At 34.6% G+C, this 25,959-nt stretch overlaps 2 protein-coding genes across 2 annotated transcripts; one reads left to right on the top strand and one right to left on the bottom strand.

Moving 5' to 3' along the window:
- The first annotated feature begins 2,757 nt into the window (after positions 1-2,757).
- On the top strand, positions 2,758-5,002 carry LOC120155141. Its single transcript, XM_039166714.1, has 8 exons — positions 2,758-2,857; positions 2,932-2,953; positions 3,375-3,431; positions 3,517-3,598; positions 4,060-4,155; positions 4,244-4,368; positions 4,461-4,479; positions 4,562-5,002. The coding sequence occupies exons 1-8, from the start codon at positions 2,758-2,760 to the stop codon at positions 4,793-4,795; spliced, it is 735 nt and encodes a 244-aa protein (XP_039022645.1). The 3' UTR covers positions 4,796-5,002.
- A 1,311-nt stretch (positions 5,003-6,313) lies between these two features.
- Positions 6,314-14,580, bottom strand: LOC120155303 (V-type proton ATPase subunit E-like). Its single transcript, XM_039166861.1, has 9 exons — positions 14,475-14,580; positions 12,710-12,715; positions 12,487-12,578; positions 9,536-9,606; positions 9,043-9,199; positions 8,898-8,908; positions 7,098-7,280; positions 6,704-6,803; positions 6,314-6,414 (listed from the first exon to the last, which is right to left on the bottom strand). The coding sequence occupies exons 1-9, from the start codon at positions 14,578-14,580 to the stop codon at positions 6,379-6,381; spliced, it is 762 nt and encodes a 253-aa protein (XP_039022792.1). The 3' UTR covers positions 6,314-6,378.
- Between the last annotated feature and the right edge of the window lie 11,379 nt (positions 14,581-25,959).

Raw genomic sequence — 25,959 nt, 5'->3', positions numbered from 1 at the left:
AAAAAAAGGGAGAGGAAGATTAGAACCAAAAAAAGGAAAAAAGATCTCACCTTTAGGATACCCGACAACAGATTTATTCACCGGAGCAACCTTATCCCACCCTCAAAGGAAAATATTTTACATTTAGTGATTTGGTTTACCATTTTCGGGTATGGGTGCTTTTGGGATGGGTTTTAGGGGAAATTATAAGGGATGTTTTAGGAGGTCACTCTAAGTGTTATAAGCCTTGTGGCCACCGATTTGCGGTGGTCGGGCCTCGGGTTTTGTCCCTGACGACGGAAGGGAATAAAGGAGGAGGGAGAGAGCATTTTGTCAAGGTTCTCTTAGTCTAAAGAGTAAAATGGGGAAAATGGAAATGGCTAGTTTTGGCCCTTAAATTTTACCATATATGGGGCTAGCCGAACTACGCCGTTTTGAAGGGGAAGTGCCGCTTGTTTTGAGAGAAAGGGGCTAATAGCATTTTTAGGTCCTTCAACGTTTGTAATGTTCTGTTTTGGGTCATGAATAAAGTTTCGTGTTTTTTTATTTTAGCCTCACTTTTATGTATTGTTATATTTTCGTCCTAACATATGTGTTGATATTTATGACAATATTTTACATTAAGCTTGGAACTTACGAAAGTTTCATTTCAGTCCTTACCTGCTTTGTAATATATGTTTGGTTTACTGTCTATTCTCGTCTATTGATTCATGATTCAGTTCATTTAGGTCCTTGGTTGTGTATTAGTGAATTTATTAATATTTATGACTAGGTTCTTGAGTTTGTTAGACTTATGTTTGAGTCCCTAAGCTTTATTTTAGAGAATAAATATTCAGTTTATACTATAGATCTTAGATTTTAATGCGAGTTCATTTTGGTCATGGTTTTGGTTTTACAAGTGACATTGCATGGGTTTATTACATATTTATGCTTTATTACTTTGTCCTTTTTATATTTAATGTTTATTATTATGTTACATGTAAATATATTCGCTTAATATTCCATAATTCTTGTACGTTTATATATTGATTATCCCTATATATTATATTCACATAAATTAATCTTGTATCGACATGTTGTAGATCTCTCATGTTTGATTAAATATTTTAGTAGTTAATTCGAATACTTTCAAAGTACATCCGTCATAGAATAGACGTGAAAATCACAAACTTTCAAAGATAATTGTTTTCAAAATGGTTATGACAAATGTTTAAAACCATCATATAAACATAGTCTAGAGATATCTGATATACTCTTCAAATATTAATTTGTATTGAAATGCTTTTCATCCCAATATCTTTAACAACTTGTTATTGTTTTTTTTTAAAATAAATTGTGTGCACTTAATACAGCAATAAAATGACATGTTTTCTGCCGGAAATTGAAATAAATAAATAGAAAAAACTTAGTTTGATTTGATAATTTTAGATTTTGTTTTAATCCTACTTAAAATATTGAGTCGGCCGTAACAATATAAAAGAAAACACACAACCACACTCTTAAAAATTAAACTTTGAATTCTTATATTAAACATAAAATAAAAATAAAGCAAATAAAATCCTTGATTTGAATCTCAATAATTTCTATTTAAATAATAATAACCATGATCGTTTTGATATTTTTCTCTCTCCTATATATTGCTAATTTAATGGCATTTTTATAATACATAAATGGTTAAATTTTGTAAAAATCCCTTTTATTATAAGAGTGATTATTCAATCAAGTTGAGTAAAGTGAAAACAATAATTTAATTGGGTTTATGAATATTATTTTATTATTTACTTTTTAAATTTTTTTAATCGAATTTAATATATTTATTTGAGTTTCTATTCCAATTTAGGATTAATATAAAAATAACTGCCCAAACTATATATCTTTTCTCATTTAGGTGTCTAAACTTTATTTTGGTCAATTTAAGTACCTAATATTTTTAATGTTATCATTTAGGTACATACACCATAATAACCGTTAAAAATAAGTCAATCAAATCAAACAATATTTGACATGTAGCTTTATTTTTTATTTTATTTAATTTTTTAAAATAAAATTTATAAACTTTCAAAAAGACCCAAACTTTTCCTATTTGTCATAAAATGTCCCAAGATTTTCAATTTCGATACCGACCACCACCACTGTCAGTGATCATCGACTCACTGATTGGGATGAATGGGTGTTGAAATTTAGGGATTTTGAGGGTTTGACGCCACGATTAACAATTACCTGTGAAGATAGCATCAACGAATGATCGACGGATGAGGTGGATTCTTTAAGATTAAGGATTTTTGTTTTTTTTTTATTTTAGATTTTTATGTTTTTCTAAAATAATTTTATAAAAATTTATAAAGGTGTCACATTTTGAATGGTTAATAGAATTTTTGTAACATTTATTACAGTCGAAATACTAAAATGATAATATTAAAAAATTAGGCATCTAAATTGATAAAAAAAAATACACTTAAAAATGCTATAATTTGGAAAAAAAAATTATATTAAGACTACAATTTAGGCAGCACAAATCAATTGAAATTGACAAAATTAAAGTTAAAGCACACTTAATTGCTGTAGCTATCGAGGTTTTTTTTATTCTACATTTCCTCGGGCTTCTCGCTGTAGTCTGGATTGGAACTCTATTTCCTTTAAATCCAGTCTGTTCCCGGTCTTGTTGACTTAGTTTTTAAGATAAAATTTCAAAGTCAAAATTTATTCTTCAAAAGACGTTTCCATTCCTCCCTTCCATCTCTCGTCTTTCTCTGGTAGTGGTTTCGGGTCTCAGATATCATGGCGTCGCAAGAATACATGGACAAGATGCAGCTCCGCCAGAACTATCGGAATCTCTGGCACTCCGATCTCATGGGCACCATTCAACAAGATACCCCTTGTAATTATTCTCTTGGTTTTTATTTTTTAAAGTTTAATTGATTAGTTTTAAATCGTTTTTTCTTTTTTTGGCAGATTGTTGCTTGGCTTTTTGGTGGTAAGTGATTCTTAATCTTTTATTTATTTATTTTGTTGTTGTAGATCTGATTCTGAGTTCTGACTATCCTGAATTTCGCATTTTTGATTTTGTGTTTTTTTTAGTTAGTCTTAATAAGATTATAAGGGTTCTTTTCATTAGTTATGGTTTTGGGTTTAAAATTTGAGACGTTGGTGACTGGAGTGACCTAGGGTTGACTGAGTCTGCCTGATTTTCATGTTTCTGTTCTAAATTGGATCCTAAAACTTTTTTCTCACATCGTCTTTCTCATATACTCACCTCTTTTTATGATGTTTACCTGCTAATTGATGTGAAGTGTTGTACTTAAGTTGATGACTTTTCTCCTTGACGTTTTAGAACCGTCTGCATTCTAAGAGTAAATTTCTGTCACTGCTACATTGTTGTTTTTGTTTTACTGCAGTGGGCCATGTGTATCTTACATGCTCCGGAAACGAGCGCTTTATAATGACATGTCAAGGTAATTGTTCCATTTGACCCCTCTTTGATTACAAGTTGATGAAATGATATCTTGGCTTAAACATGTCGTTTTGTTTTTGTTGTAGGTATACATGTTGCGCTGGTTATATGCCATGCAGTGGTAGATGTGGAGAACGTAAATGTCCCGAGCTTTGCCTTTTCACTGAGGTAGGATTATGAAGTTTGTCTATATGGTCTCTATTGCTATTTTCTTTTTGTTTTTTCGACTTACATCTTAATTTATAAGCTTGCAAGTTTAATTCTCAACTCCAAGTGTATAAGCTTTCAATTTCGATTCTCAACTCCAACATGAGGAGTAGAGATGGTGAGATTGACCTTCCTATTTGTAAAAGATCTAGCTTTGGGTAAAAAAAAATTTTAGCCGATGTCTACAGGCAAACAGTATGTTGTGCTATGTGGGAAAGGAGAGGGTGGAAAGGTCATTGTATTAATTTAGAAAGCACCGCTGCACGGTGTTAAAATTGTTTATGGAACCTATTTTATGCCAAGTTATCCTAATTGTCGTAAGAGGCAGATAACCTTTTTGTGTGGCTTTCTTTCAAAATATTTTTGGAAGTTGCTGTGGCCTTTGTAGTGATCTTCCATTCATATTTGTTTCTTATTTCCAGGTTTTCCTCTGCTTTGGAAACTCGGTGGCTTCAACCCGATTTCTGTTGCAAGATGAATTCAATATTCAAACAACAAAATGCGACAATTGCATTATTGTAATCTATTCCTTTCTTCATCTAATGTATCTTAATTATATTTGCACTCGTTGGTCATTGAATTAACATATTTCCACTTGATGTTTAGGGTTTCATGTTTTGCCTGCAACAAATTGCTTGCATATTTTCCATTGTTGCAATGATTGTTGGGAGTGGTGAGATTCAAGATGCAGCACAGTTACTGAACTGTTTGGCCGATATGGTTTATTGCACGTTAAGTATTCTGTTCCATTCACCCCACTCATCTCAAGCTAATTTTTCCTAAAGATCATACCCTGACGATTCGGCTTTATTTTCCTTTGCAGGGTCTGTGCATGTATGCAGGTAAGAAGAGTTTTAAAACAAGCAAATGGAGATTTTTGTTATCCTTAGTCTGAACCATTTCTTAAATTGTCTTTGGTTACAGACACAACATAAGATCGAAATGGACAAACGAGATGGCAAGTTCGGTCCGCAACCAATGGCGATACCCCCTGTTCAGCAGATGTCACGCCTTGATCAAGCAATTCCTCCTGCAGTTGGCTACCCCCCAGCAGCATATGGACAACCTTATGGGCCACCTCAAGGGTACCCGCCATCTGCATATCCTCCTGCTCAGTACCCTCCACCTGGTTACCCACCATCTGGTTATTCTAGGTGATCTTTCTCTGGTTTAGGATTTGCTTTCATTCGCCTGAGACTGGGTTACTGAGTCATGGATGGAGCTGGTATTCTTTATGAACTTCAGCTTTGCATGCTGTTGGAGTTTATAAAGTGATAGCTTATATATATATGTTGTGTGATTTGCTTTTCACATTGCTGATTTGAACAGTTAAAAGGTTATGTTGAGACGAGCTTGTTTATCGTCGGTAACTTTTATTTACTTAAATGTTTCTACACTCTCGAGTGTTGTCATTAAATTTATCTTCAAATTTTGGCATATAAACTAATATGGTTAAAAATCCATGTGGACTGGTATTTTCTCAATGGATTACCCACCCCGTATGTGTACTCAAATTATACGACACCTAATTAAAGTTATTTGTACCACAAAACCCAAAGTTTTTGGGTGCCATTTATAACATCTAAAATGGGTGCGCCACCAACACATCTTATGGCCTGTATGGAATGATTTGACAAAGACTTTTATTAGAATTAAAATGGGTGTCGTTTTCCCTTCAAGCTCATATTAGTAATTTGTTTGAATTATTATTTAATAAATAAGAAATTAATTTTATTTTAAAAACATTCGATTTTGAGACGAGTGAAATTTCGCTATTAAGAAATGATCTCACTATTACACTTGCAAATATTTTGTCCAACCAATACATCTAGTGGTTCACTCAAGATGCTACAGTGTCATTATCAGCTTTGAAAATTGGTCTTGGTCTTTTCAAACTTCCCCATATTTGTATGAGTTCCTCGTCGTCGTCTTTTACGAGAATTATTAACTCAATAATTTTAAGTTTGAATTTATTATTCAAATAATAAATATTAAACATTAAACATTAACTTTTAATTAAATTTAGCGCATTATTTTCAATTTTGTGCAATTATATAAATAAAATTCTAATTTTATTTAATTCCGAAAATTATTAAAATCTTTAGTAATTTAACATCATTTTATGTTTACATATTGTATATGTAAATTATTATTATTATTATTATTACTATTACATATTGTAATGTATTTATTTTTAAAAATATATATAATTTTATAAAATTAAAATTATATATAGATAATTAAATCAAGATTATAATTCCATGTATATGGTTGAATCAAAAACAAAATTCATATATCATATTACATATATAAAATTCATATGTAATTTTTATATTTATCCCTTATATTTAACCATGAAATTTTAAAGTTTTATGGATAATTATGATCTTTTTCCAATTTAAATAAGACCGATATGATTTCTTAAACTCCAACATAAGTACTAACATTTAAAAAGTATATTCGAACTAAATTATATGATCGATTACAATTTATCAATTTTTTTTTAAAATTATTATCTCACGTACTAAATTATTAAAAATGAATAGCATAACCAGTTAACCACATGTAAGGCTCTGTTGAAACCCTAGTGATCTGGCAAACTTCTGTCTAAGATTGTCGAGAGAGTTCAACATCCCACCTCGAGCTGAAAACACTTGATATTTCATTCATAATTTAAAAGGGAGTACCCCTCTATGTGGTTGATGACCCAAGCTGCCGAGAAAACAATACAGTCCTACCCTTCAAGCAGCAACCTGATCGAAGAGCCACTTGCGTATCTGCAATAATAGCAAATAAACAAAGTTGGGAGGAGGGAATATAGTAGAAAAGGCATACAGAGAACCATGCAATATGATGCCTCCGCAAGGCGGGTTGGCGGGACGGTCACCCCCGAAAATTTCAAATTCTTATATAATTTAATTTTTTTTTATTGATAATCTATTTTCGACTCCTTACAATTTTATAAGTTCGCCCCTAGTATAAAATCTTGCATCTGTCGCTGTGTGTAATTACGCAAAACAAGGTAAAAACTAAGCTAAATGCATCTATAGAAAACTACCAACGCACCTCTGGAAGCTTTTTATTGAACGCAACATCCAACCGTGCATCCAAGGTGTTCTCATAAACTATCTTTCCATCTCGGGATGCTAGGACAACACCTCCAGAGCTGCAAAACGAGAAAAAAAAAGGTCAGTATCATCAGTTTTCTTTTTCGTTTTTCCAGTAGAGGAAGGCGGAAGGGGTACATCAAGGGGATGTTGCTCGGATCATAAAACTATGTTGCCATTATTTCATACAAATAGTAGAACCATACTAGGGAACAGTTAATTACAACCTCAAGCCAACCACATCACAACCCTCCCCAGTCATAAACTACAAGGAGGAAGGTAGGTCGAAAGAATAATGAGTCCTGCCAAATCATTGTACAACTTGTAACATGTAATCTTGCATTAGTATATACCAGAAAGGACCATGAGCATTGTGGTGAGAAGGTGCAGGGGGAAGATGGACATCGTCGATGAATATCTCCGGTGGATCAACATTAACTTTAGAAGCATATTCCTCTTTTGCTGAATCCAGTACAGACACCACTAAATGCACATCATCTTTGAGACAACGCAGTAAGACAGCAGGTTCTTTCAGTCTGTCATAACCATTTTTCGGTATAACAATTAAATATTATTTAAAAAAATAGTTACGACTTTTAATTTGAAAAATTCGGTGATTTCGAATTAAATTGCATAGAGTCTGAAAAAGAGTCGCCATCGACCTTTGGGTTAGGTAGGTCGAATACCTAAAAACGTCTTCCAAAAACAATTTTAAGAAAAAATATTTTTAAGACGAAAAACTGGTATGCGTTTACAAAGATTCGATGAAAACGGGTTCAGGAGTCGATTACAGTTAAGGAATGATTAACACCCTTGAACTGCCCTTTCGGTACCATTTAATTTGTCGGTTGTCTTAATTACAAAAATTAAAATTTAAATTTAAATATTCAATCATAACTATTTACCTTTTGATCGATTAAAATTATCCTAAAAATATCATGAATAAAGTAAAAAAACAAACAAAGACAAATAGTTAGTATAAAAATAAAATATAAAAGGTAAATAAAAAGGAATGAAAAAATTTAAATTAAAACAAGATTAAATTGGAAAAAAAATTAAAATTCATAGATCAAATTAATTATAAAAATGAGCTGCAAGAGAAAAAATCAAAGACTTAAGGGATTAAATAGCAAAAGGAAAAAAGTAAAATACTAAAATAACACAAATAGAAAATTAAAGGATTAAAACAATATTAATAGAAACTAGAAGGACCTAATAAATATGAACAAATAAGATCATAAATAATCAATTTAAAAAAAATACAGGGGCTTAAATTATAATAAAATCTAATTATATGGATTAAAATGCAATAAAACAAAAGACAGTAACTAAATAAAATTAAATAGTGACTAAATTCGAAGATTATTAAAATCATTATGCATATTCGAAACACATAATAAAATATATGACCAGAGTGCAAAAAGCATTAAAATAACGGAGCTTAAAGGTGATTTTACCCTGATAGGACCAAAGCACAAAACACGCTGAATATGAGGACCTTATACGTGATTTAACAATTAATATATATGAACAAAACATAAAGCTCCTAAAAACTAGTGGCTTGACAAGTGATTTAACCAAAATTCTTTTAAGCTTAATATATTTCCTTTCTTCCTTCTACACGTAAACCAGATCAGTCTTTCATTTATAGTCTTCTGTTTTTTTTTACTTCACCAGCGCGACAGAACAGACATGGCGACCAAATCTCAAGTGAACTCGAGAGTTATACCGATCATTCGACTCTAGAATCGACGACGATGACATCCCTACTCTGACGTACTGCAACAAGGTAACTTAACTCCCTATCTCTATTTTAATTATTTTTTTAAACTCATGGAATTTACGTTAACTACAAACAAAATTACAAACTAAAATTCTTATTATTAGTTGCATTCGAATTGAACAAATAAATTAAAGAAACTAAAATACAAACTGAAATACTTTAAGATTACTAAAAATTTTCTGTATTTTTATTGCCTTTTTTTCCATACATTTTGCTCGGCTTTTATAGCCAAACTTTACATAATTTCAACATAAAAAATTACAAATTGATCATGCGCAAATTTCTGCAGGAAACATGGGATGATGGGAGCAGGTGTGGTGGGTAAGCTGTTTTTCTGACTTTTCATTTTAAAAATTGGTGATTACACAATCTGACCAAACTCTGTAATAAACAGCATAACTTTAAAGATTTGAGTGTAGATAAATATCATTCGATTCAAAAATCTTATCTAATGTTACAATTTGCAATATTTGCAACAACAAAAAAAAGATTACGTGATCTTGACATTCACTGACCTGAACAATGACATCTTTCAAAAGATTTTTGTACACATGGTGATCATTGCTCACATTCAGAAGTTCCTTGGATGCCGATTCTTTCATTTCATTAACCACATCATCTTGAGCCTGAAGGACCTTGATCCTAGATGCATTAAGCTGCATCGAATACTCACTTCAGCAAAAGAATAACGCACACTCTTATTCATAAAAGAATGACTATATATATTATACTAGAAGTGCCAATTCTGCATCAAAACAAACTAAACTAACTTTCCTTTATCTTTTATTATCATCCTGACAATCAAATTTCTTCAATTTTCTAGCTTCACCCCAATCACATCACGGTTTCTGATTCCTAATCAAACTAGTGTGATAAACTATACAGATCCAGTGTGATAAAGCAATTTAACTATACAGACCCAGTATGATAGAGCATTTTAACTGACTAATGAAATTTACTCAAGGAAAAAGTACAAATAAGTAAAATATTTTAGAGAAATCAACTTGCATCTTCTTTCGAACTTCGACTTGCTTCTCCTTCTTCTCGTACTCTTGCATGATCTTCTTGTTCCCTGCCTCCTATGAAGCACGGGGACGGCACTGCTTCCCACGTTTCAGTACCTGATACGTCCCTGACACGGGGACGACATGGGTACGTACTGGGGACGTGCCATGTGACGGGATATGGTTGAACAAACTTGGGGACGTTTCATTGCTTACCCGGAGACATTTCGGGAATGGCATGTGACTATCACATAAATAATTTAGAGATTTTTAGGGTTTAACTTTAGAGTTAGTCCTCAAATATTTTAGGGTTTATGAAACAAGTTACATGCTTTACAATAATTACAATTTGGTCACATAAATATTTTAGAGATTTAGGTCAAAATTCCCAAATCTTAGGGTTTCAAGTTTTCTATGAAGTATTGACTTTATGAATTTTATTTTCTAATATTTACTTATGGATTTTATTTTTTTAATTTTATTTTCAAATTTTATTTTTATTATATGACGTATCTTTGCCATCCCCGTACCCTATAATTTTAAGAATTGCCATTTTTCATCCCCGTATCCGTAAACTGGAGCCCTTTTTTAATGTGTTTGTCGAAACGATTTTTAACGGTTGGAAAAACACGTCATTTTTAATTATTCTCTTTATGTTTGATTTTTAATTAAAAACAATGTGATTTTAGAAAATCTCTCGTTTCGAAAATTTGGAAATTCCTTTACAATAAAAACATATGGTTCGAGGAGTCGCCACCAATCTTTGATTAGGGTGTGATTGGGCACCCAAAAACATTGTCATTTTATAAAAAAATAATTTTAATTAAAACGACAAATTTGCGGTCTACATTACCAAAATCCGGGTTCGGGAGTCGGTTACGCGTGGGGAAGGATTAGCACCCCCACAACGCCCTAAATCGGTACCTCATCAATTAATTAATGTCTTTGCAATGAAATTTACAAGTTCAATATTAATTTGATTTATCCCCAATAAACAAACATACATATTACAACATTCATAAACACCAAAACAGATTAAATTAAAATTACCCAACCATTAGAAAGATACAACCTTTAGAAAAATAAAGAATATTCGATTATTTACAAATATCGAGACCAGATCTTAAATAGTTATAACAACCTTTTCTCGATAAATTTAAATAGCCGAACATTTCTTTATCTTCCGTTCCAAAATTTTAAAGTGATAAATCAATTTTTAGGTGTCACTAATGGGATACATTTTTAATTTAAAATCGTTAGAAACAGACCTCTAATAATTAAGACAGCCCACTTAAAACGAATTTAAATTAAAAGGGTATTACCCTTAATTCAATTATGTCGCATGGTCGAGATATGCACATGAGACTGACATGCATAAAATTTACAACTAAATATGTGTGTATGAACAACATACCCGAAATAATGCATACATTTAAAGTAAGCCTAAATTAACCCTACAAACATGCATAAAATATTAAAGGGACTAAAATATAAAAATAATAAACAACAAACTTTTTTCATAAAAATTCATTTCCATCCAATACAGCCAATGGGATCCAATTAAAAGTTTTGCAAGTCACATATCCAATGTACAAACTGCACGAAAATAAACCTAGCATAATTTGGACTAAAATGAAACGCGCTGAAAACAGAAATGCAAAATTAGAAAGCATGAAATACTCTATTTGTTAACTAAAACGACTAAGCCAAATAAATGTGTGACTACAAAAGAAATAAACCCACAATTACATATAGCAGTAAATCGCAACTTAACAAAATTTTACATCCAATGCAAAAATAAATGAAAATTTGAAATAACATCACCTAAGATCAGAAACTTAAAATGCGGAAACAGGGAGCCAAAAACGAGTTCAAAAGTCCTAGAAGAGGACCAAAATGGAATAGGGCAGAAACTAACGTGATCTCATTTAGTTCAATCTTTACAACACCCTTGCTCTCTTCTCTACAATCACTCCGATAACCACTTCTCATGGCTAAAGTAAACTCAACTCTCATCTCTATTTACTCTTTATTTCGATTCAATAACAATAAATAAAAATGGTTGCATGTTGTTGCGTAAAGAAATCCATAACTTTGTTTATTTTGCTCGTTTCAAAACCAAGAGCTCACACATACATCACACTAAAAATGAGTAAGAAAATTACCTTCAACACTTTCTATTATTCTTGGTAAATCAAGGAATGACCTCTACTACACACTATTTTTCCTTTCGGTACAAGAGACCTCCCTTACAAACTTTTTTTTTTGTTTTCTTAAATGGACACCGTTTTCTTCGTTTTGCTTCCCCCTGCTGTTCATGAACCTCCTTCCTCGAATGTCCCTCTTGTTCGTGAGCCTCCTCTCCAATGTCTAGCCCCTCTCGTTTTATCAATACTTTCTTTACCGAATACTTTGTCTGCATGTTGATTTTCTCTGTGTTTGGTGATATTTGGTTGAGCAAGTATTGACTTTGTGCAGAATATGGACACTTAACAAAACATGGGTGGCCAGCAAATATTAGTGGTGGCCAGCAAATATTAGTGGTGGCAGTATGATAGAGTTAGTGCTCCATTAATAGACTGCTAGTGCAGAAACAACATGGTGTGGGCTGGCGTGAGGTACTGTGCGGCCACATGTGCTGGTGAGTGCTTGTCTCCTAGCTGAAACATGTTTTTCCAACGTGTATATGTCTCCATGTTCATAAAAAATCTGTTCCCAACGTGTATATTGTGCAAAGTAAAAACAATTTTTTTGTTGAAATTCGTAAATCCCGTATTCAGCTTGCACAGTCTTTATCTCTCTGAGAGTATCTCGAGCTATCGATATCGGATTGATGCGATTAAAAGTGCGTTGGAAAGCTAAGAGATAATGGAATAATGTTAAGACTTCAACATCCAAATATGTTTGGAACATGTTCAAAATTGGCGATACATCTGAATGTCGTGATCTGCCCACTGGACAATTTCCAGCCTGCACTGTCTTCATTAATTTAACCATATCTCGAGCTCCAAATATCGGATTGATGCGGTTCAAAGTACGTTGGAAATCTAAGAGATGATTGAATAACTGTTACGAAGACATCAGAAACCGAAGATGCTTAGAACATGTTCAAAATTGGCAATTTCCATGGCTGTCGTGCACTGTTTGTAATTTGGGACCTGAATTGTGCTTGGCGTACCTTGGCCTGCAAAATGATAACATAAACAACTTTAACATTATTAATAATAAAATAATATAATAATAATAATAATAATGATAGTATCCCGGACAAAACGGGTGTCTACAGCTGCCCCTCTTTGTTCATCCTTGTGTTAACAAGGATAGGGCAAAGATAAAAAGACAACGCGTTTTTGTCCAAATTCATCTTCGCTTTGAAACTTGATAAGGGATTTGTCCCATTCCTCCTTCAAGGTAAGTGAGACTTGAAAAATCTTCTGCAAACGGGTTCGCTCTCTTTTTCTTCAGGGAGTATAGAACTCGAACAATCTTCTTTACGGGTTCGCTCTCTATTCTTCAGGGAGTAGAACTCGAACGATAATCTTCTACGAGACTGCCCAATTTTCTTCAGGGACTAGAACTCGAACAATAATCTTCCTACGGGTCTGTCCAATTTTCTTCAGGGAATAGAACTCGAACAATAATCTTCCTACGAGACTGCCCAATTTTCTTCAGGGACTAGAACTCGAACAATAATCTTCCTACGAGACTGTCCAATTTTCTTCAGGGACTAGAACTCGAAAAATAATCTTCCTACAGGTCTGCCCAATTTTCTTCAAGGACTAGAACTCGAACAATAATCTTCCTACGGGTCTGCCCAATTTTCTTCAGGGACTAGAACTCGAACAATAATCTTCCTACGAGACTGCCCAATTTTCTTCAGGGACTAGAACTCGAACAATAATCTTTCTACGAGAATGCCCAATTTTCTTCAGGGACTAGAACTCGAACAATAATCTTCCTACGGGTCTGCCCAATTTTCTTCAGGGACTAGAACTCGAACAATAATCTCCAACGATCGCGTCTGCCCCCTATTTCTTCAGAGAGTATAAGACTCGAACAATCTTCAACAATCGCGTATGCCCCCTATTTATTCAGAGAGTATAAGACTCGAACAATCTTCAACGATCGCGTCTGCCCCCTATTTCTTCAGAGAGTATAAGATCCACAATCTTCATCAATCGCGTCTGCCCCCTATTTCTTCAGAGAGTATAAGACTCGAATAATCTTCAACGATCGCGTCTGCCCCCCTATTTCTTCAGAGAGTATAAGACTCAAACAATCTTCTTTTGCTTCACTACTTTTTTTGAAGGCTTTAGTTTGGTTTGTTTCAAAGGTCGAACCTGAAAATCAAACATTATCAATCATTAATGTATGTTTGAAAATATTATACTCGAACATTCTGAGTTCGAGAAAATTTCTGAAAATTCATCTTCATCGCGAAAACTCGTCAGAAAGCCCTTAGATACATGGATCTATTCTGGCTCAATTGTTGTCACCATTCTTTTTAGGAGTTCAAAACTAGTCATCATCTTGATGCTTCAATATTCAATCTTCCACTATCATTGGGAAACCTGTAGACATTTAAGTCACCATGCAATGTCATGATCCTATTCATGCCTAAAATGTATGAGATTACGCAATTCAACACATTTTTTCTTCGAAGGAACATCATCTTCTTTGATTCTGATGAACCTCGATTTCGTCTTGGGCACCGACATTTGACCAGTTCACCCCAGTTAACAATCTCAATGTCATATCTCTCGGCTTGACGGGACTTTGACTTCTTTCTTTCTTGAAACCCGCCAGTACCCATGACCATCCTGATGAATGACAATCTCTTTGGGTCATATATTAATGGTTGGAATTTTATATGAATCCCATGATTTCTGCTTCCCGCAGCCATACAAACATACATGCTAAAACCAACGTTAGCTTCAGAATACCTTCCTTTTCAACATCTTTTGCCCCAGTAACAATCTCAATGTCATATCTCGGCTTGACGGGACTTTGACTTCTTTCTTTCTTGAAACCCGCCAGTACCCTGACCATCCTGATGAATGACAATCTCTTTGGGTCATATTAATGGTTGGAATTTTATATGAATCCCATGATTTCTGCTTCCCGCCATACAAACATACATGCTAAAACCAACGTTAGCTTCAGAATACCTTCCTTTTCAACATCTTTTGCATACAATACAAATGATCTAATGTACCACAAGCTAAGCTATATTTTTAACTTTTTCAAATCAATGCTTGTAAAGGGGAATTGGAAAGGAAAAAATATCTCTTATTTATAAATGCAAAGATTTTTAGCAACTATATGGCAAACCTTTTAACTGGAAAAAGAACAAAAGGATAGGCATATTCAAATATCAATAACACAAATGCTTTTGAACTGGCACGCCGTTAGAATGACCCGAGCATAGCTTCTGTCAAAAGGAATTCCAAAATTGTGATGACACCTAAGAGTGCAAAGCTACTTCTGAACCCTAAAATCTCCCATTATTGGATGCCGTAAACCAGTATTGAATCTCATGTGCATTCAATTTCTCCTCGGTTGTTTTCATAGAGACTCGTTAATCTTTAGTCTCAATCCTGATCACCAACTATCATGTCACTACTCATGTCATGAGCTCTTTCCACTTCCAAAAATAATTCAGAACCTCCACCATGCACGAATTGAATTTAACTCAAGCCGCCCTCTGCGAGTTTTCAACTTGATCTCATTTGGTTTCAAAATGCCCTTTTCGAGTTTGCATCTTGAACCCCCCTTTTATTTTTTTATTTTTTTCTTCTTCTTTTTTTCTTTTTTTTTTTCTATTTTTTCTATTTTTCTATTTCATTTTTTTTCATTTTTTTCATTTTTTTTCATTTTTTTCATTTTTTCATTTTTCATTTTTTTTTATCTTTAAGCAAAACCCCTCTTAGTTGCGTCGGATTTCACTGGATAAGGTAATTCGGACTCATCCATCTCAATCAAGACTAGAGCTCCCCAAAAAAGGCTTTCTTGACAACATAGGATATTCCCCTTGGGCATTCAATTCCCTCGGAAATCTTTTGGAACGACAATATCCTCCTGAGGTAGGACAATTTTCATCCCATAAACCAAAGAAAAACAATTGCCCAGTTACGTCTGCACTGAAGTCCGATAGACAAACAGAGCAAATGACAACTTCTCGTGCCAATCTTATAAGTTTCAGTCATCTTCTCAATAAGCCTCTTAATGTTCTCATTAGCTGTCTCTACTGCCTCAATCACTCCGGCGATAAGGGGGAATTATGATGCTCTCTTTTGAATTGCTCATAGACAGACTTCATCATCTTGACGTTAAATTCTATGCATTGTCAGAAGTAATCCTCTCTGGTAAGCCATATCCCAGATGATTTCTTCTCAAGAACTTACATCCGTTGACTGGGTAACACTCTCCCATAGGAAGCTTCGTCTACCCACTTGGTGAGGTAATCAATTGCTACCAGAATAAAGCGATGATCATTTGATGCTTTCGGCAAAATAACATCCATGCCCCCACATAGAAAAACGGCCACGGGGCTGTCATCACATGCAACTAATAGAGGTGGTGCATTCTATCTCCGTAATTCCATTAGCATGGGTGCCATATACTCCTTCATGTACTTCAAGAACGGTCTTGGCATCTTCAATGTCCACACACTTTAATAGGATTGATTCGAGTTTTTCTCGTATAGGGTCTCCTCATTGGGTACATATCCCGCTGTCATTCTTGGCCGCCTACTCGGGATAACTTTGATACCTTATATATTGCAAGATACCCTAGTACCAAGGCCTTCTATCTTCTTCTTCTTCTTCTTCTTCAATCTAAAGCATGGGGTGAACACTCATAAGCTTTTATCTCATAGGCATCATATTTGCATGCTCGTTCATCTTAAGGCTGCTGCCAGAGGAGCCAATGCATCTGCCACTTGATTTTCTTCTCTGGGGAGGTATTGAAAGTCACTTCTTCAAATTCTTCATAAGTTCCAAGACTAATTTACGATATTCCACCATTTTAGGATCTTTTGTTTCCCATTCTCTTCTGATGGTAGATTACGAGAGCTGAATCGCCATATACCTTGGGCATTTCACCTTGAGTTCAATAGCAGCTCTAGACCCATGACACAAGCTTCCTACTCGGCCATTTGTTTTACATCAAAATTGAGCCGACTGGTAAAATGATAATGCTCTTCATCTGGTGAGACCAAGATTGCCCCAATTTCATGCCCCAAGGCATTTGAAGCGCCATCAAAGTTCATCTTCCAGTATTTCCTAGTGGATGCAATTGTTTCTTCCATCGAGATAGCCATTAAACATCATCTGGGAAATCAAAATTCAACGGTTCATATTGTTCGGAAGCCCTACTTATAATGAATTCTGCTATGGCACTCCCTTTAACCGTTTTCTGGTTTACAAACTGGATATCAAATTCAGGCAACAGGATTTGCCAATGGCTAATCTTCCATACAATGCAGGTGCCCCCATTAGTGAAAAACGTCGTTTTCTTCATATCTTCAAAGTGCATTTAATTGATTGTAGCTAGGGACCACCCACAATGAGAATAAAGAATTTCCAGCGGTATCATCCATTAAAGTGTCTTTATGTGGCAAAGGAAAATTATCCTTTGGACTCGCTCTGCTGAGATCTCTGTCGCTGATACATTCGAACTTTCTCATCCTCCTTGGCACTGGGACAATATTCGCCACCCACTCAGGATATTTGGCCACTGCGAGAAAACTGACATCAAATTGTTTCTTCACTTCTTTAATTTTGAGCAGCATCTCAGGTCTCATTCTTCTCAGTTTCTGTTGTACGGGCTTACCATTAGGCATCGGTAGTTTATAGACAGTCTTGTATCCAGACCTGGCATATCTTCGTATGACCAAGCAAATACATCTTTAAATTCTTGAAGCAACTCCATCAAGCTATGTCTTCCTTCTAGCAGACAGGTGGTACCAATCTTTACTTCTTTCTTTCCTCATTTGTACCCAGATTCAAGATCTCTGTAAGCTCTTCGTGAGGCAGAATTTGTTTATCTTCCTGTTCCACCATCTTTAGTAATCTTTAAATTCTTGAAGCAACTCCATCAAGCTATGTCTTCCTTCTAGCAGACAGGGTGGTACCAATCTTTACTTCTTTCTTTCTTTTACCCAGATTCAAGATCTCTGTAAGCTCTTCGTGAGGCAGAATTTGTTTATCTTCCTGTTCCACCATCTTTAGTAATTCCAAAGGTAGTTCACATCCCTCATTGTCATCACAACCTTTGACTTCCCCTTGACATATGGGCATCTCGAAATCAATCCGGGTCAGAATCATTAGCTTTGTATCATTGATATCTGAGTTCCTGAAAGAATACCGGAAGAGACTATACATACATATATATATATGGGAGAATCTTTTCCCATAAGTAAGTAGAAAGAAATAATATGTACATATACAACCAAAAATGAAATGCATGGGAGAATGTTTGCCATTTGGACCAATGGAATGCATCCTTTATTAAAAGCAAGTAAAAACACACAGCTTAACCCTTTACATCAGATCACCTATTGCCCAGGGTATGGACAATAGAAAAAAGTTATAGCGCGCTCCTCTGCAAAAGATTTATAAACTACAGGCAGCTTCTCCACAGTCCGATTGTTCAATACAAACTCATCCTTTTCCTTCAGCGATTGCGTTAATTCCAGTTCCTGCATGGTTTGGCAATGGATTTTGGGATATACTTGGTTGTCCACTGTCACCAAATTTGATAACATTCCTCCTTCTCAAAGCTTGGACGACCCTTTGAATGCAGTGCAATTTTCAATAGAATGTCCGGGATTCCCACCATGGTAATCACACTTAACATTAGCATCGTACCATTTGGATAAGGAGGTTGTATGGGTACCACATGATAAGGAGAGACTAGATGTCGATCGTATAAATCACGAAATAACTCCTTATAAGTCATAGGAATTGGATCAAATTGAGGCCTCCCTCTCCTCGGGTCCCTTGCCCCTTGTCTATTGTCATTTTGAGGTGGTGCTACCGTTCCCTGAGATTGGGACATTGTGATGTTATTGGAATCGTACTGGCTCACGTTGGTGACTTCATTTTCCTTTTCCCTCTTTAGCGGCTTGTTGCTGGACTCTCCTCCCTCGAGCTTCCCGCTTTTAATTGCCATTTCGATCATTTCTCCTGTCGTAACTAATCAGAAAAACTTCGGGAAGGATTACCGATAGGTGAGAGAGAAAAGGAGCCTTCAAAGTACTAATGAAAAGCATATTCATTTCCTCCTCTTCTAATGGTGGGTGCACTTGCACTGCTACCTCCCTCCATCTCTGAGCATATTGTCTGAACTTTCACTGTGCTTCTTCTTCATTCCTTGCAACACCAATCTGTTAGGCCTGACATCTTTCACATGTTCATACTGGTCGAGAAAGGATTTAGCAAGGTTTTTCCATGACCTAATATCAGCTCTTTTTAGTTGGTTATACCATCGTAAAGCTGAGCCTGTCAAGCTTTCTTGGAAACAGTGGATCAAAAGCTGATCGTCCCCTATGTACCAGTCATTTTTCTGCAGAACATTGTAATATGGGCAGAAGGCATCTAGTACCGTCGAATTTCTCGAAGTCGAGAGTTTTGAATTTTGGAGGCAGGACCAAATCAGGAACTAAACTAAACTCTTTAGCGTCCAGTCGATACTACTGGTGCCTTCCTTCATAATCTGGACTTCACTTGCTAATTGTTCGAATTGTTCCCGAAATTGTTTGTTTTCATTCTTTTTGGCCTCTTCATCAAGGTCTGGGACTTGGTGACATGGACTTTCTTCGGGGTGCGAACTAGGTTCCGGTTGAAGATTCACAGCAACGCCAACGGGATTGATGTGCACTTTGGTAGGGACAGACATTCCTTGGACATTTTGAGAATGTACTGGGGTAAACCCTGGAGGATAAAGTGGTTCTCCAGTTATTTGCTCAGGGGCCTTTCCATGTTCTGGGTTTCTCCCTTCCGACAAACTTGTCAACTTAGACAGCATCTTCTTGAGCCTTAAGCATGTCCTCTTGCATTTTCCTTAGATCATCTTGCAACTGCAGTTGAATTTTTTCAATTTGAGCAATCCTATCTTCCATGGCTCTCTCCCTTGTATTATAGTGATGCTTGGACTTTCCCAATATTTCTCTGCCAAAGTTCCTTCACGAGTTACTCTCATGTTTTCATGATTGATGCATATAAAAATGCTTAAATTAAAGCAATGCGAATGCAAATGTGGATGCCAAATGCAAATGCAAAAGGTGTTAATCCCAACAGTGACCACTATAGAACAACCTTCATTTAGACAACAAGATTTCTTTACACCATGTAATCAAAATACAATTGTGATTCTTCATTTACTTGAACCGTACTCTTCATAGAATCTAGCATTGCATCTCCAAAATGGTCGGCGTATTTTATCACATTTGATGAATCGGTTGTCCTTGGATTGAATCTTGGGATTTACATCTCCACTTTCAATGGAAAGTGCTCTTCACGTTTTTGTGAAGGGTCTTCTCGTCTTTGGCATTACTGCATCTATGGAACATCTTCAGGATGTCTTTCTTTGTGGATCGTTCTTCAATCAGGTTCAAATTTCTTCATTCATCAGATATCCTTCTTTATAAATCATCTGAACGCCTCCGGATCTTCGATTTTGATTACATGGTTAAGAATTTCTTGCCTCATTATGACCAGCCTTCTTATTAGTCAATCACTTGCGAATTAACACCTTTGGATGACATGAATATGCAAATGCAATAAATTAAAAATAAATATACATAAAACCAAATGGGTTAGTACACATATATAAACAACAAATAATGAGTATCGTAACAAATAAAACCTACCCTCACATGCTGACTACCCAATCATGCTTAGTAAATCCTACCCGACATGATATTTACCTCCATGCTTTTGTTATTTGCAAATAATCCTAACCGCATAATATCTAATTCGCATGCTTGTTCGAGAAAATAAACCTAACCACATGATTTCTAGTTCGCATGCATTTATTCACAAAAACGAAAATAAATGACCCAAAAAGCTTTTCCTTGTGTACACTCCTCACGGGATTCTTAAGGTTCGGGTTAGGCTCGACCTAAGTTCAGGCTCTATGTTTACTATATGCTGGGTTCGGTTCTAAAGTAATAGGTTCTCGAATTGTCCTTGCCAGTGCCCCCTTGGGCTGTCGAACCCTCAATCCTGGCCCATCACAGGCTTTAGGGGACCGAGTTCAATTTCGAGGGAGCACACTTCCTTATGTCTATGCGGAGGTGAATACCATCACGAGGACCATAAGGCGTGAGCTCCAAGAGTGATCCACTATCCCATGCGGAGGTGAAAACCACACGAGGGAGTAGTCTCTCACTCCTACTTAATTAGGACGGAGCGGGGTTTTAGCTCATGTTATGCAAATGCAACTGTGTAGTGTGTGAGGAAAAGCGAAAATAAAACAACCCATATTCTCAAAATACTTAAAAGATCAATCCTCTTTCAACACAATTAATCTAAAACCATTAACAAACAAATCAGTACAACTATTTATTGATTAATCAAATTAAAATCAAACAGGGGATCAAAAACCAAATTAGAACGAATTTATAACTTTCAATTGCAAAGACAATCAATTAATTGACTATAGGCCTGACTCACTAAAAAGTCCCCAACGGAGTCGCCAAGCTGTCGAAACGATTTTTAACGGTTGGAAAAACACGTCATTTTTAATTATTCTCTTTATGTTTGATTTTTAATTAAAAACAATGTGATTTTAGAAAATCTCTCGTTTCGAAAATTTGGAAATTCCTTTACAATAAAAACATATGGTTCGAGGAGTCGCCACCAATCTTTGATTAGGGTGTGATTGGGCACCCAAAAACATTGTCATTTTATAAAAAAATAATTTTAATTAAAACGACAAATTTGCGGTCTACATTACCAAAATCCGGGTTCGGGAGTCGGTTACGCGTGGGGAAGGATTAGCACCCCCACAACGCCCTAAATCGGTACCTCATCAATTAATTAATGTCTTTGCAATGAAATTTACAAGTTCAATATTAATTTGATTTATGATCCCCAATAAAACAATAACATACATATTTACAACATTCATAAACACCAAAACAGATTAAATTAAAATTACCCAACCATTAGAAAGATACAACCTTTAGAAAAATAAAGAATATTCGATTATTTACAAATATCGAGACCAGATCTTAAATAGTTATAACAACCTTTTCTCGATAAATTTAAATAGCCGAACATTTCTTTATCTTCCGTTCCAAAATTTTAAAGTGATAAATCAATTTTTAGGTGTCACTAATGGGATACATTTTTAATTTAAAATCGTTAGAAACAGACCTCTAATAATTAAGACAGCCCACTTAAAACGAATTTAAATTAAAAGGGTATTACCCTTAATTCAATTATGTCGCATGGTCGAGATATGCACATGAGACTGACATGCATAAAATTTACAACTAAATATGTGTGTATGAACAACATGCCCGAAATAATGCATACATTTAAAGTAAGCCTAAATTAACCCTACAAACATGCATAAAATATTAAAGGGACTAAAATATAAAAATAATAAACAACAAACTTTTTTCATAAAAAATTCATTTCCATCCAATACAGCCAATGGGATCCAATTAAAAGTTTTGCAAGTCACATATCCAATGTACAAACTGCACGAAAATAAACCTAGCATAATTTGGACTAAAATGAAACGCGCTGAAAACATAAATGCAAAATTAGAAAGCATGAAATACTCTATTTGTTAACTAAAAACGACTAAGCCAAATAAATGTGTGACTACAAAAGAAATAAACCCACAATTACATATAGCAGTAAATCGCAACTTAACAAAATTTTACATCCAATGCAAAAATAAATGAAAATTTAAAATAACATCACCTAAGATCAGAAACTTAAAATGCGGAAACAGGGAGCCAAAAACGAGTTCAAAAGTCCCTAGAAGAAGACCAAAATGGAATAGGGCAGAAACTAACGTGATCTCATTTAGTTCAATCTTTACAACACCCTTGCTCTTCTCTACAATCACTCCGATAACCACTTCTCATGGCTAAAGTAAACTCAACTCTCATCTCTATTTACTCTTTATTTCGATTCAATAACAATAAATAAAAATGGTTGCATGTTGTTGCGTAAAGAAATCCATATCTTTGTTTATTTTGCTCGTTTCAAAACCAAGAGCTCACACATACATCACACTAAAAATGAGTAAGAAAATTACCTTCAACACTTTCTATTATTCTTGGTAAATCAAGGAATGACCTCTACTACACACTATTTTTCCTTTCGGTACAAGAGACCTCCCTTACAAACTTTTTTTTTGTTTTCTTAAATGGACACCGTTTTCTTCGTTTTGCTTCCCCCTGCTGTTCATGAACCTCCTTCCTCGAATGTCCCTCTTGTTCGTGAGCCTCCTCTCCAATGTCCAGCCCCTCTCGTTTTATCAATACTTTCTTTACCGAATACTTTGTCTGCATGTTGATTTTCTCTGTGTTTGGTGATATTTGGTTGAGCAAGTATTGACTTTGTGCAGAATATGGACACTTAACAAAACATGGGTGGCCAGCAAATATTAGTGGTGGCCAGCAAATATTAGTGGTGGCAGTATAATAGAGTTAGTGCTCCATTAATAGACTGCTAGTGCAGAAACAACATGGTGTGGGCTGGCGTGAGGTACTGTGCGGCCACATGTGCTGGTGAGTGCTTGTCTCCTAGCTGAAACATGTTTTTCCAACGTGTATATGTCTCCATGTTCATAAAAAATCTGTTCCCAACGTGTATATTGTGCAAAGTAAAAACAATTTTTTTGTTGAAATTCGTAAATCCCGTATTCAGCTTGCACAGTCTTTATCTCTCTGAGAGTATCTCGAGCTATCGATATCGGATTGATGCGATTCAAAGTGCGTTGGAAAGCTAAGAGATAATGGAATAATTGTTAAGAAGACTTCAACATCCAAATATGTTTGGAACATGTTCAAAATTGGCGATACATCTGAATGTCGTGATCTGCCCACTGGACAATTTCCAGCCTGCACTGTCTTCATTAATTTAACCATATCTCGAGCTCCAAATATCGGATTGATGCGGTTCAAAGTACGTTGGAAATCTAAGAGATGATTGAATAACTGTTACGAAGACATCAGAAACCGAAGATGCTTAGAACATGTTCAAAATTGGCAATTTCCATGGCTGTCGTGCACTGTTTGTAATTTGGGACCTGAATTGTGCTTGGCGTACCTTGGCCTGCAAAATGATAACATAAACAACTTTAACATTATTATTAATAATAAAATAATATAATAATAATAATAATGATAGTATCCCGGACAAAACGGGTGTCTACAGTGTTCTATAATTTTATTGAAATATCATCTCAAATTATTTTATCAATTTTAATTAGAGTTAATTGTATCATTTGTCTTCAAATTATGATCCTCATTTTAAATTAGTCCCTAAACTTTTAAATATTCTATTTTCATCCTCAAACTCTATATCTTGTTCTAAATTAGCCCTTAAACTTTTAAACATTCTAATTTCATCCATAAACTCTAAATCTTGTTCTAAATTAGACTTTTAAATATTCTAATTTCATCCTCATCCTAAAACTCTAAATCTTATTCTAAATTAGCCCTTAAACTTTTAAACATTCTAATTTCATCCATAAACTATGACCCTCTTTCTAAATTGCTCCCTAAACTTTTGAATGTTCCAACTTCATCCCCAAATTCGTCCAAATATGTAATTAGTTTCAACCATAGTTTAACCTAAATTTTATTTTTTCAAAGTTATAACAATATAACTTGGCCTAATGATTTTATTAAGAAGGGATGTGATTAGTATATACATATAGTTTGGGATGAAATTGGAATGTTCAAAAACTTTAGGGATCAATTTAAAATGAATGTCATAGTTTAGGGAAGAATTGAAATATTCAAAAGTTTGAGGCTAATTTAGAATCATAATGCATCAAGTTATAGAAGAGGCTTGATTTTGTATCAATATATAATGTCTCATGTTGAAAACTATGGTGATCACAAATAAAAAAAAATCACATGTCATTATTACCATGGTTATCAAAACCGAACCGGACAGGCCGATTCAACCGGTTGAACCGTGAACCGGTGGCATGTTCGGTCCGATTACCTCACAAAACCGGGCTGGCAATGAACGGGCTGAAAATCGATAGAACCGGCTGAAAATCGATAGAACCGACTGAAAACCGGGGTGAACCAGCTGAAAACTGGCAAAACCGGTTTAAACCGCCAATTTACTTTTTTTCTTTAAAAAAAAACTTAAACCAAACGACGTCGTTTGTTCAATGAGCCAAGTCAAATTCGAGTATTGTTGAGCTCGACTCGAACTCGAAAACTTTAAAAGTAAACTCAACTCAACTCAAAAACTCACCAGCTAAAAATTATCAAGTTCAACTCGAACTCAAAATATAATATTAAAACTTGAACTTGAAAAGGCTCGAACTCAAAAAAAATTTAGAAGTTCAATTGAAGCCTCAATTGAAGCAAAAGAATAGTTCGCTATGAGCTCACCAAAATGCTCCATGATTTTGAATGTCAAATTACCTCTATTATTTATAGAAGTAAGTTGGGATGCTCTTCTATGTTTCTTAGCCATGTGTGATTGTTTTGTTCTCATATTTTTACTCTTTAAACTTTTGTGGTGCTCTTCTATGTTTCTTAGTCATGTGGGATTTTTTTTAAAAAAATTAAACCAAATGACATCATTTGTTATGATTTTTTAAGCCCTAATTTTATTTTTTGATTATAGTTATATAATTATATTTATTATTTAATATGTTTTACCTTAAATATTATGTTGTAGTTGATTTGAATCATTTTGTTTCACTTGATTTTATGGTTTTTAATTTATATATGTTATGACTTGTGATATTTTTATACCTTTTAATATTGTAAACTTAAAAAAAGTGTTACATATATATTAATATTGCTTTGAATATTATGTAAAATTAAAAAAAAATTATTTTATATAAAATCCGGTTCAACCGCGGTTGAACCCGATTGAACCAGTGAACCAGTACCTTCACCGTTTCAATGTCCAGTCCGGTTTTAAAAATATTGATTATTACGAGAAGTTTTTTTTTCATGACATTTATATAGTAATCCGAGATGCATTCATCTGGTCCATCCTTACGTCGTGTAACCCCAATCAAATTTAACATGAACCGAGGTCCACATTTAGGCAGGTCTATCATGCAAATTGGCAATCATGTATGTTATCAAGTTGGACATGGCATGTATGGTATAATAATAGATGCGATATAAATGTAATAAATAATTAAAATAAAAATTAAACACGTCATGATATGAAAAAAAAGATAAATATTAGAAATTAT

This window comes from Hibiscus syriacus, unplaced genomic scaffold (genome assembly GCF_006381635.1).
Source record: "Hibiscus syriacus cultivar Baekdansim isolate YM2019G1 unplaced genomic scaffold, ASM638163v2 tig00111166_pilon, whole genome shotgun sequence".
NCBI lineage: Eukaryota > Viridiplantae > Streptophyta > Magnoliopsida > Malvales > Malvaceae > Hibiscus > Hibiscus syriacus.
The sequence above is the reverse complement of the archived record's forward strand: the minus strand, read 5'-3'. Positions and strand labels throughout refer to the sequence as shown.

Coding starts and splice junctions, on each gene's coding strand:
- LOC120155141 (XM_039166714.1), top strand. CDS start 2,758: ATGGCGTCGCAAGAATACATGGACAAGATGCAGCTCCGCCAGAACTAT. Junction 2,858..2,931: donor CATTCAACAAGATACCCCTT/GTAATTATTCTC, acceptor TTTTTTTGGCAG/ATTGTTGCTTGGCTTTTTGG. Junction 3,599..4,059: donor AGCTTTGCCTTTTCACTGAG/GTAGGATTATGA, acceptor TCTTATTTCCAG/GTTTTCCTCTGCTTTGGAAA.
- LOC120155303 (XM_039166861.1), bottom strand. CDS start 14,580: ATGGTCAGGGTACTGGCGGGTTTCAAGAAAGAAAGAAGTCAAAGTCCC. Junction 6,804..7,097: donor AATGCTCATGGTCCTTTCTG/GTATATACTAAT, acceptor CTCGTTTTGCAG/CTCTGGAGGTGTTGTCCTAG. Junction 6,415..6,703: donor TCAATAAAAAGCTTCCAGAG/GTGCGTTGGTAG, acceptor CTATTATTGCAG/ATACGCAAGTGGCTCTTCGA.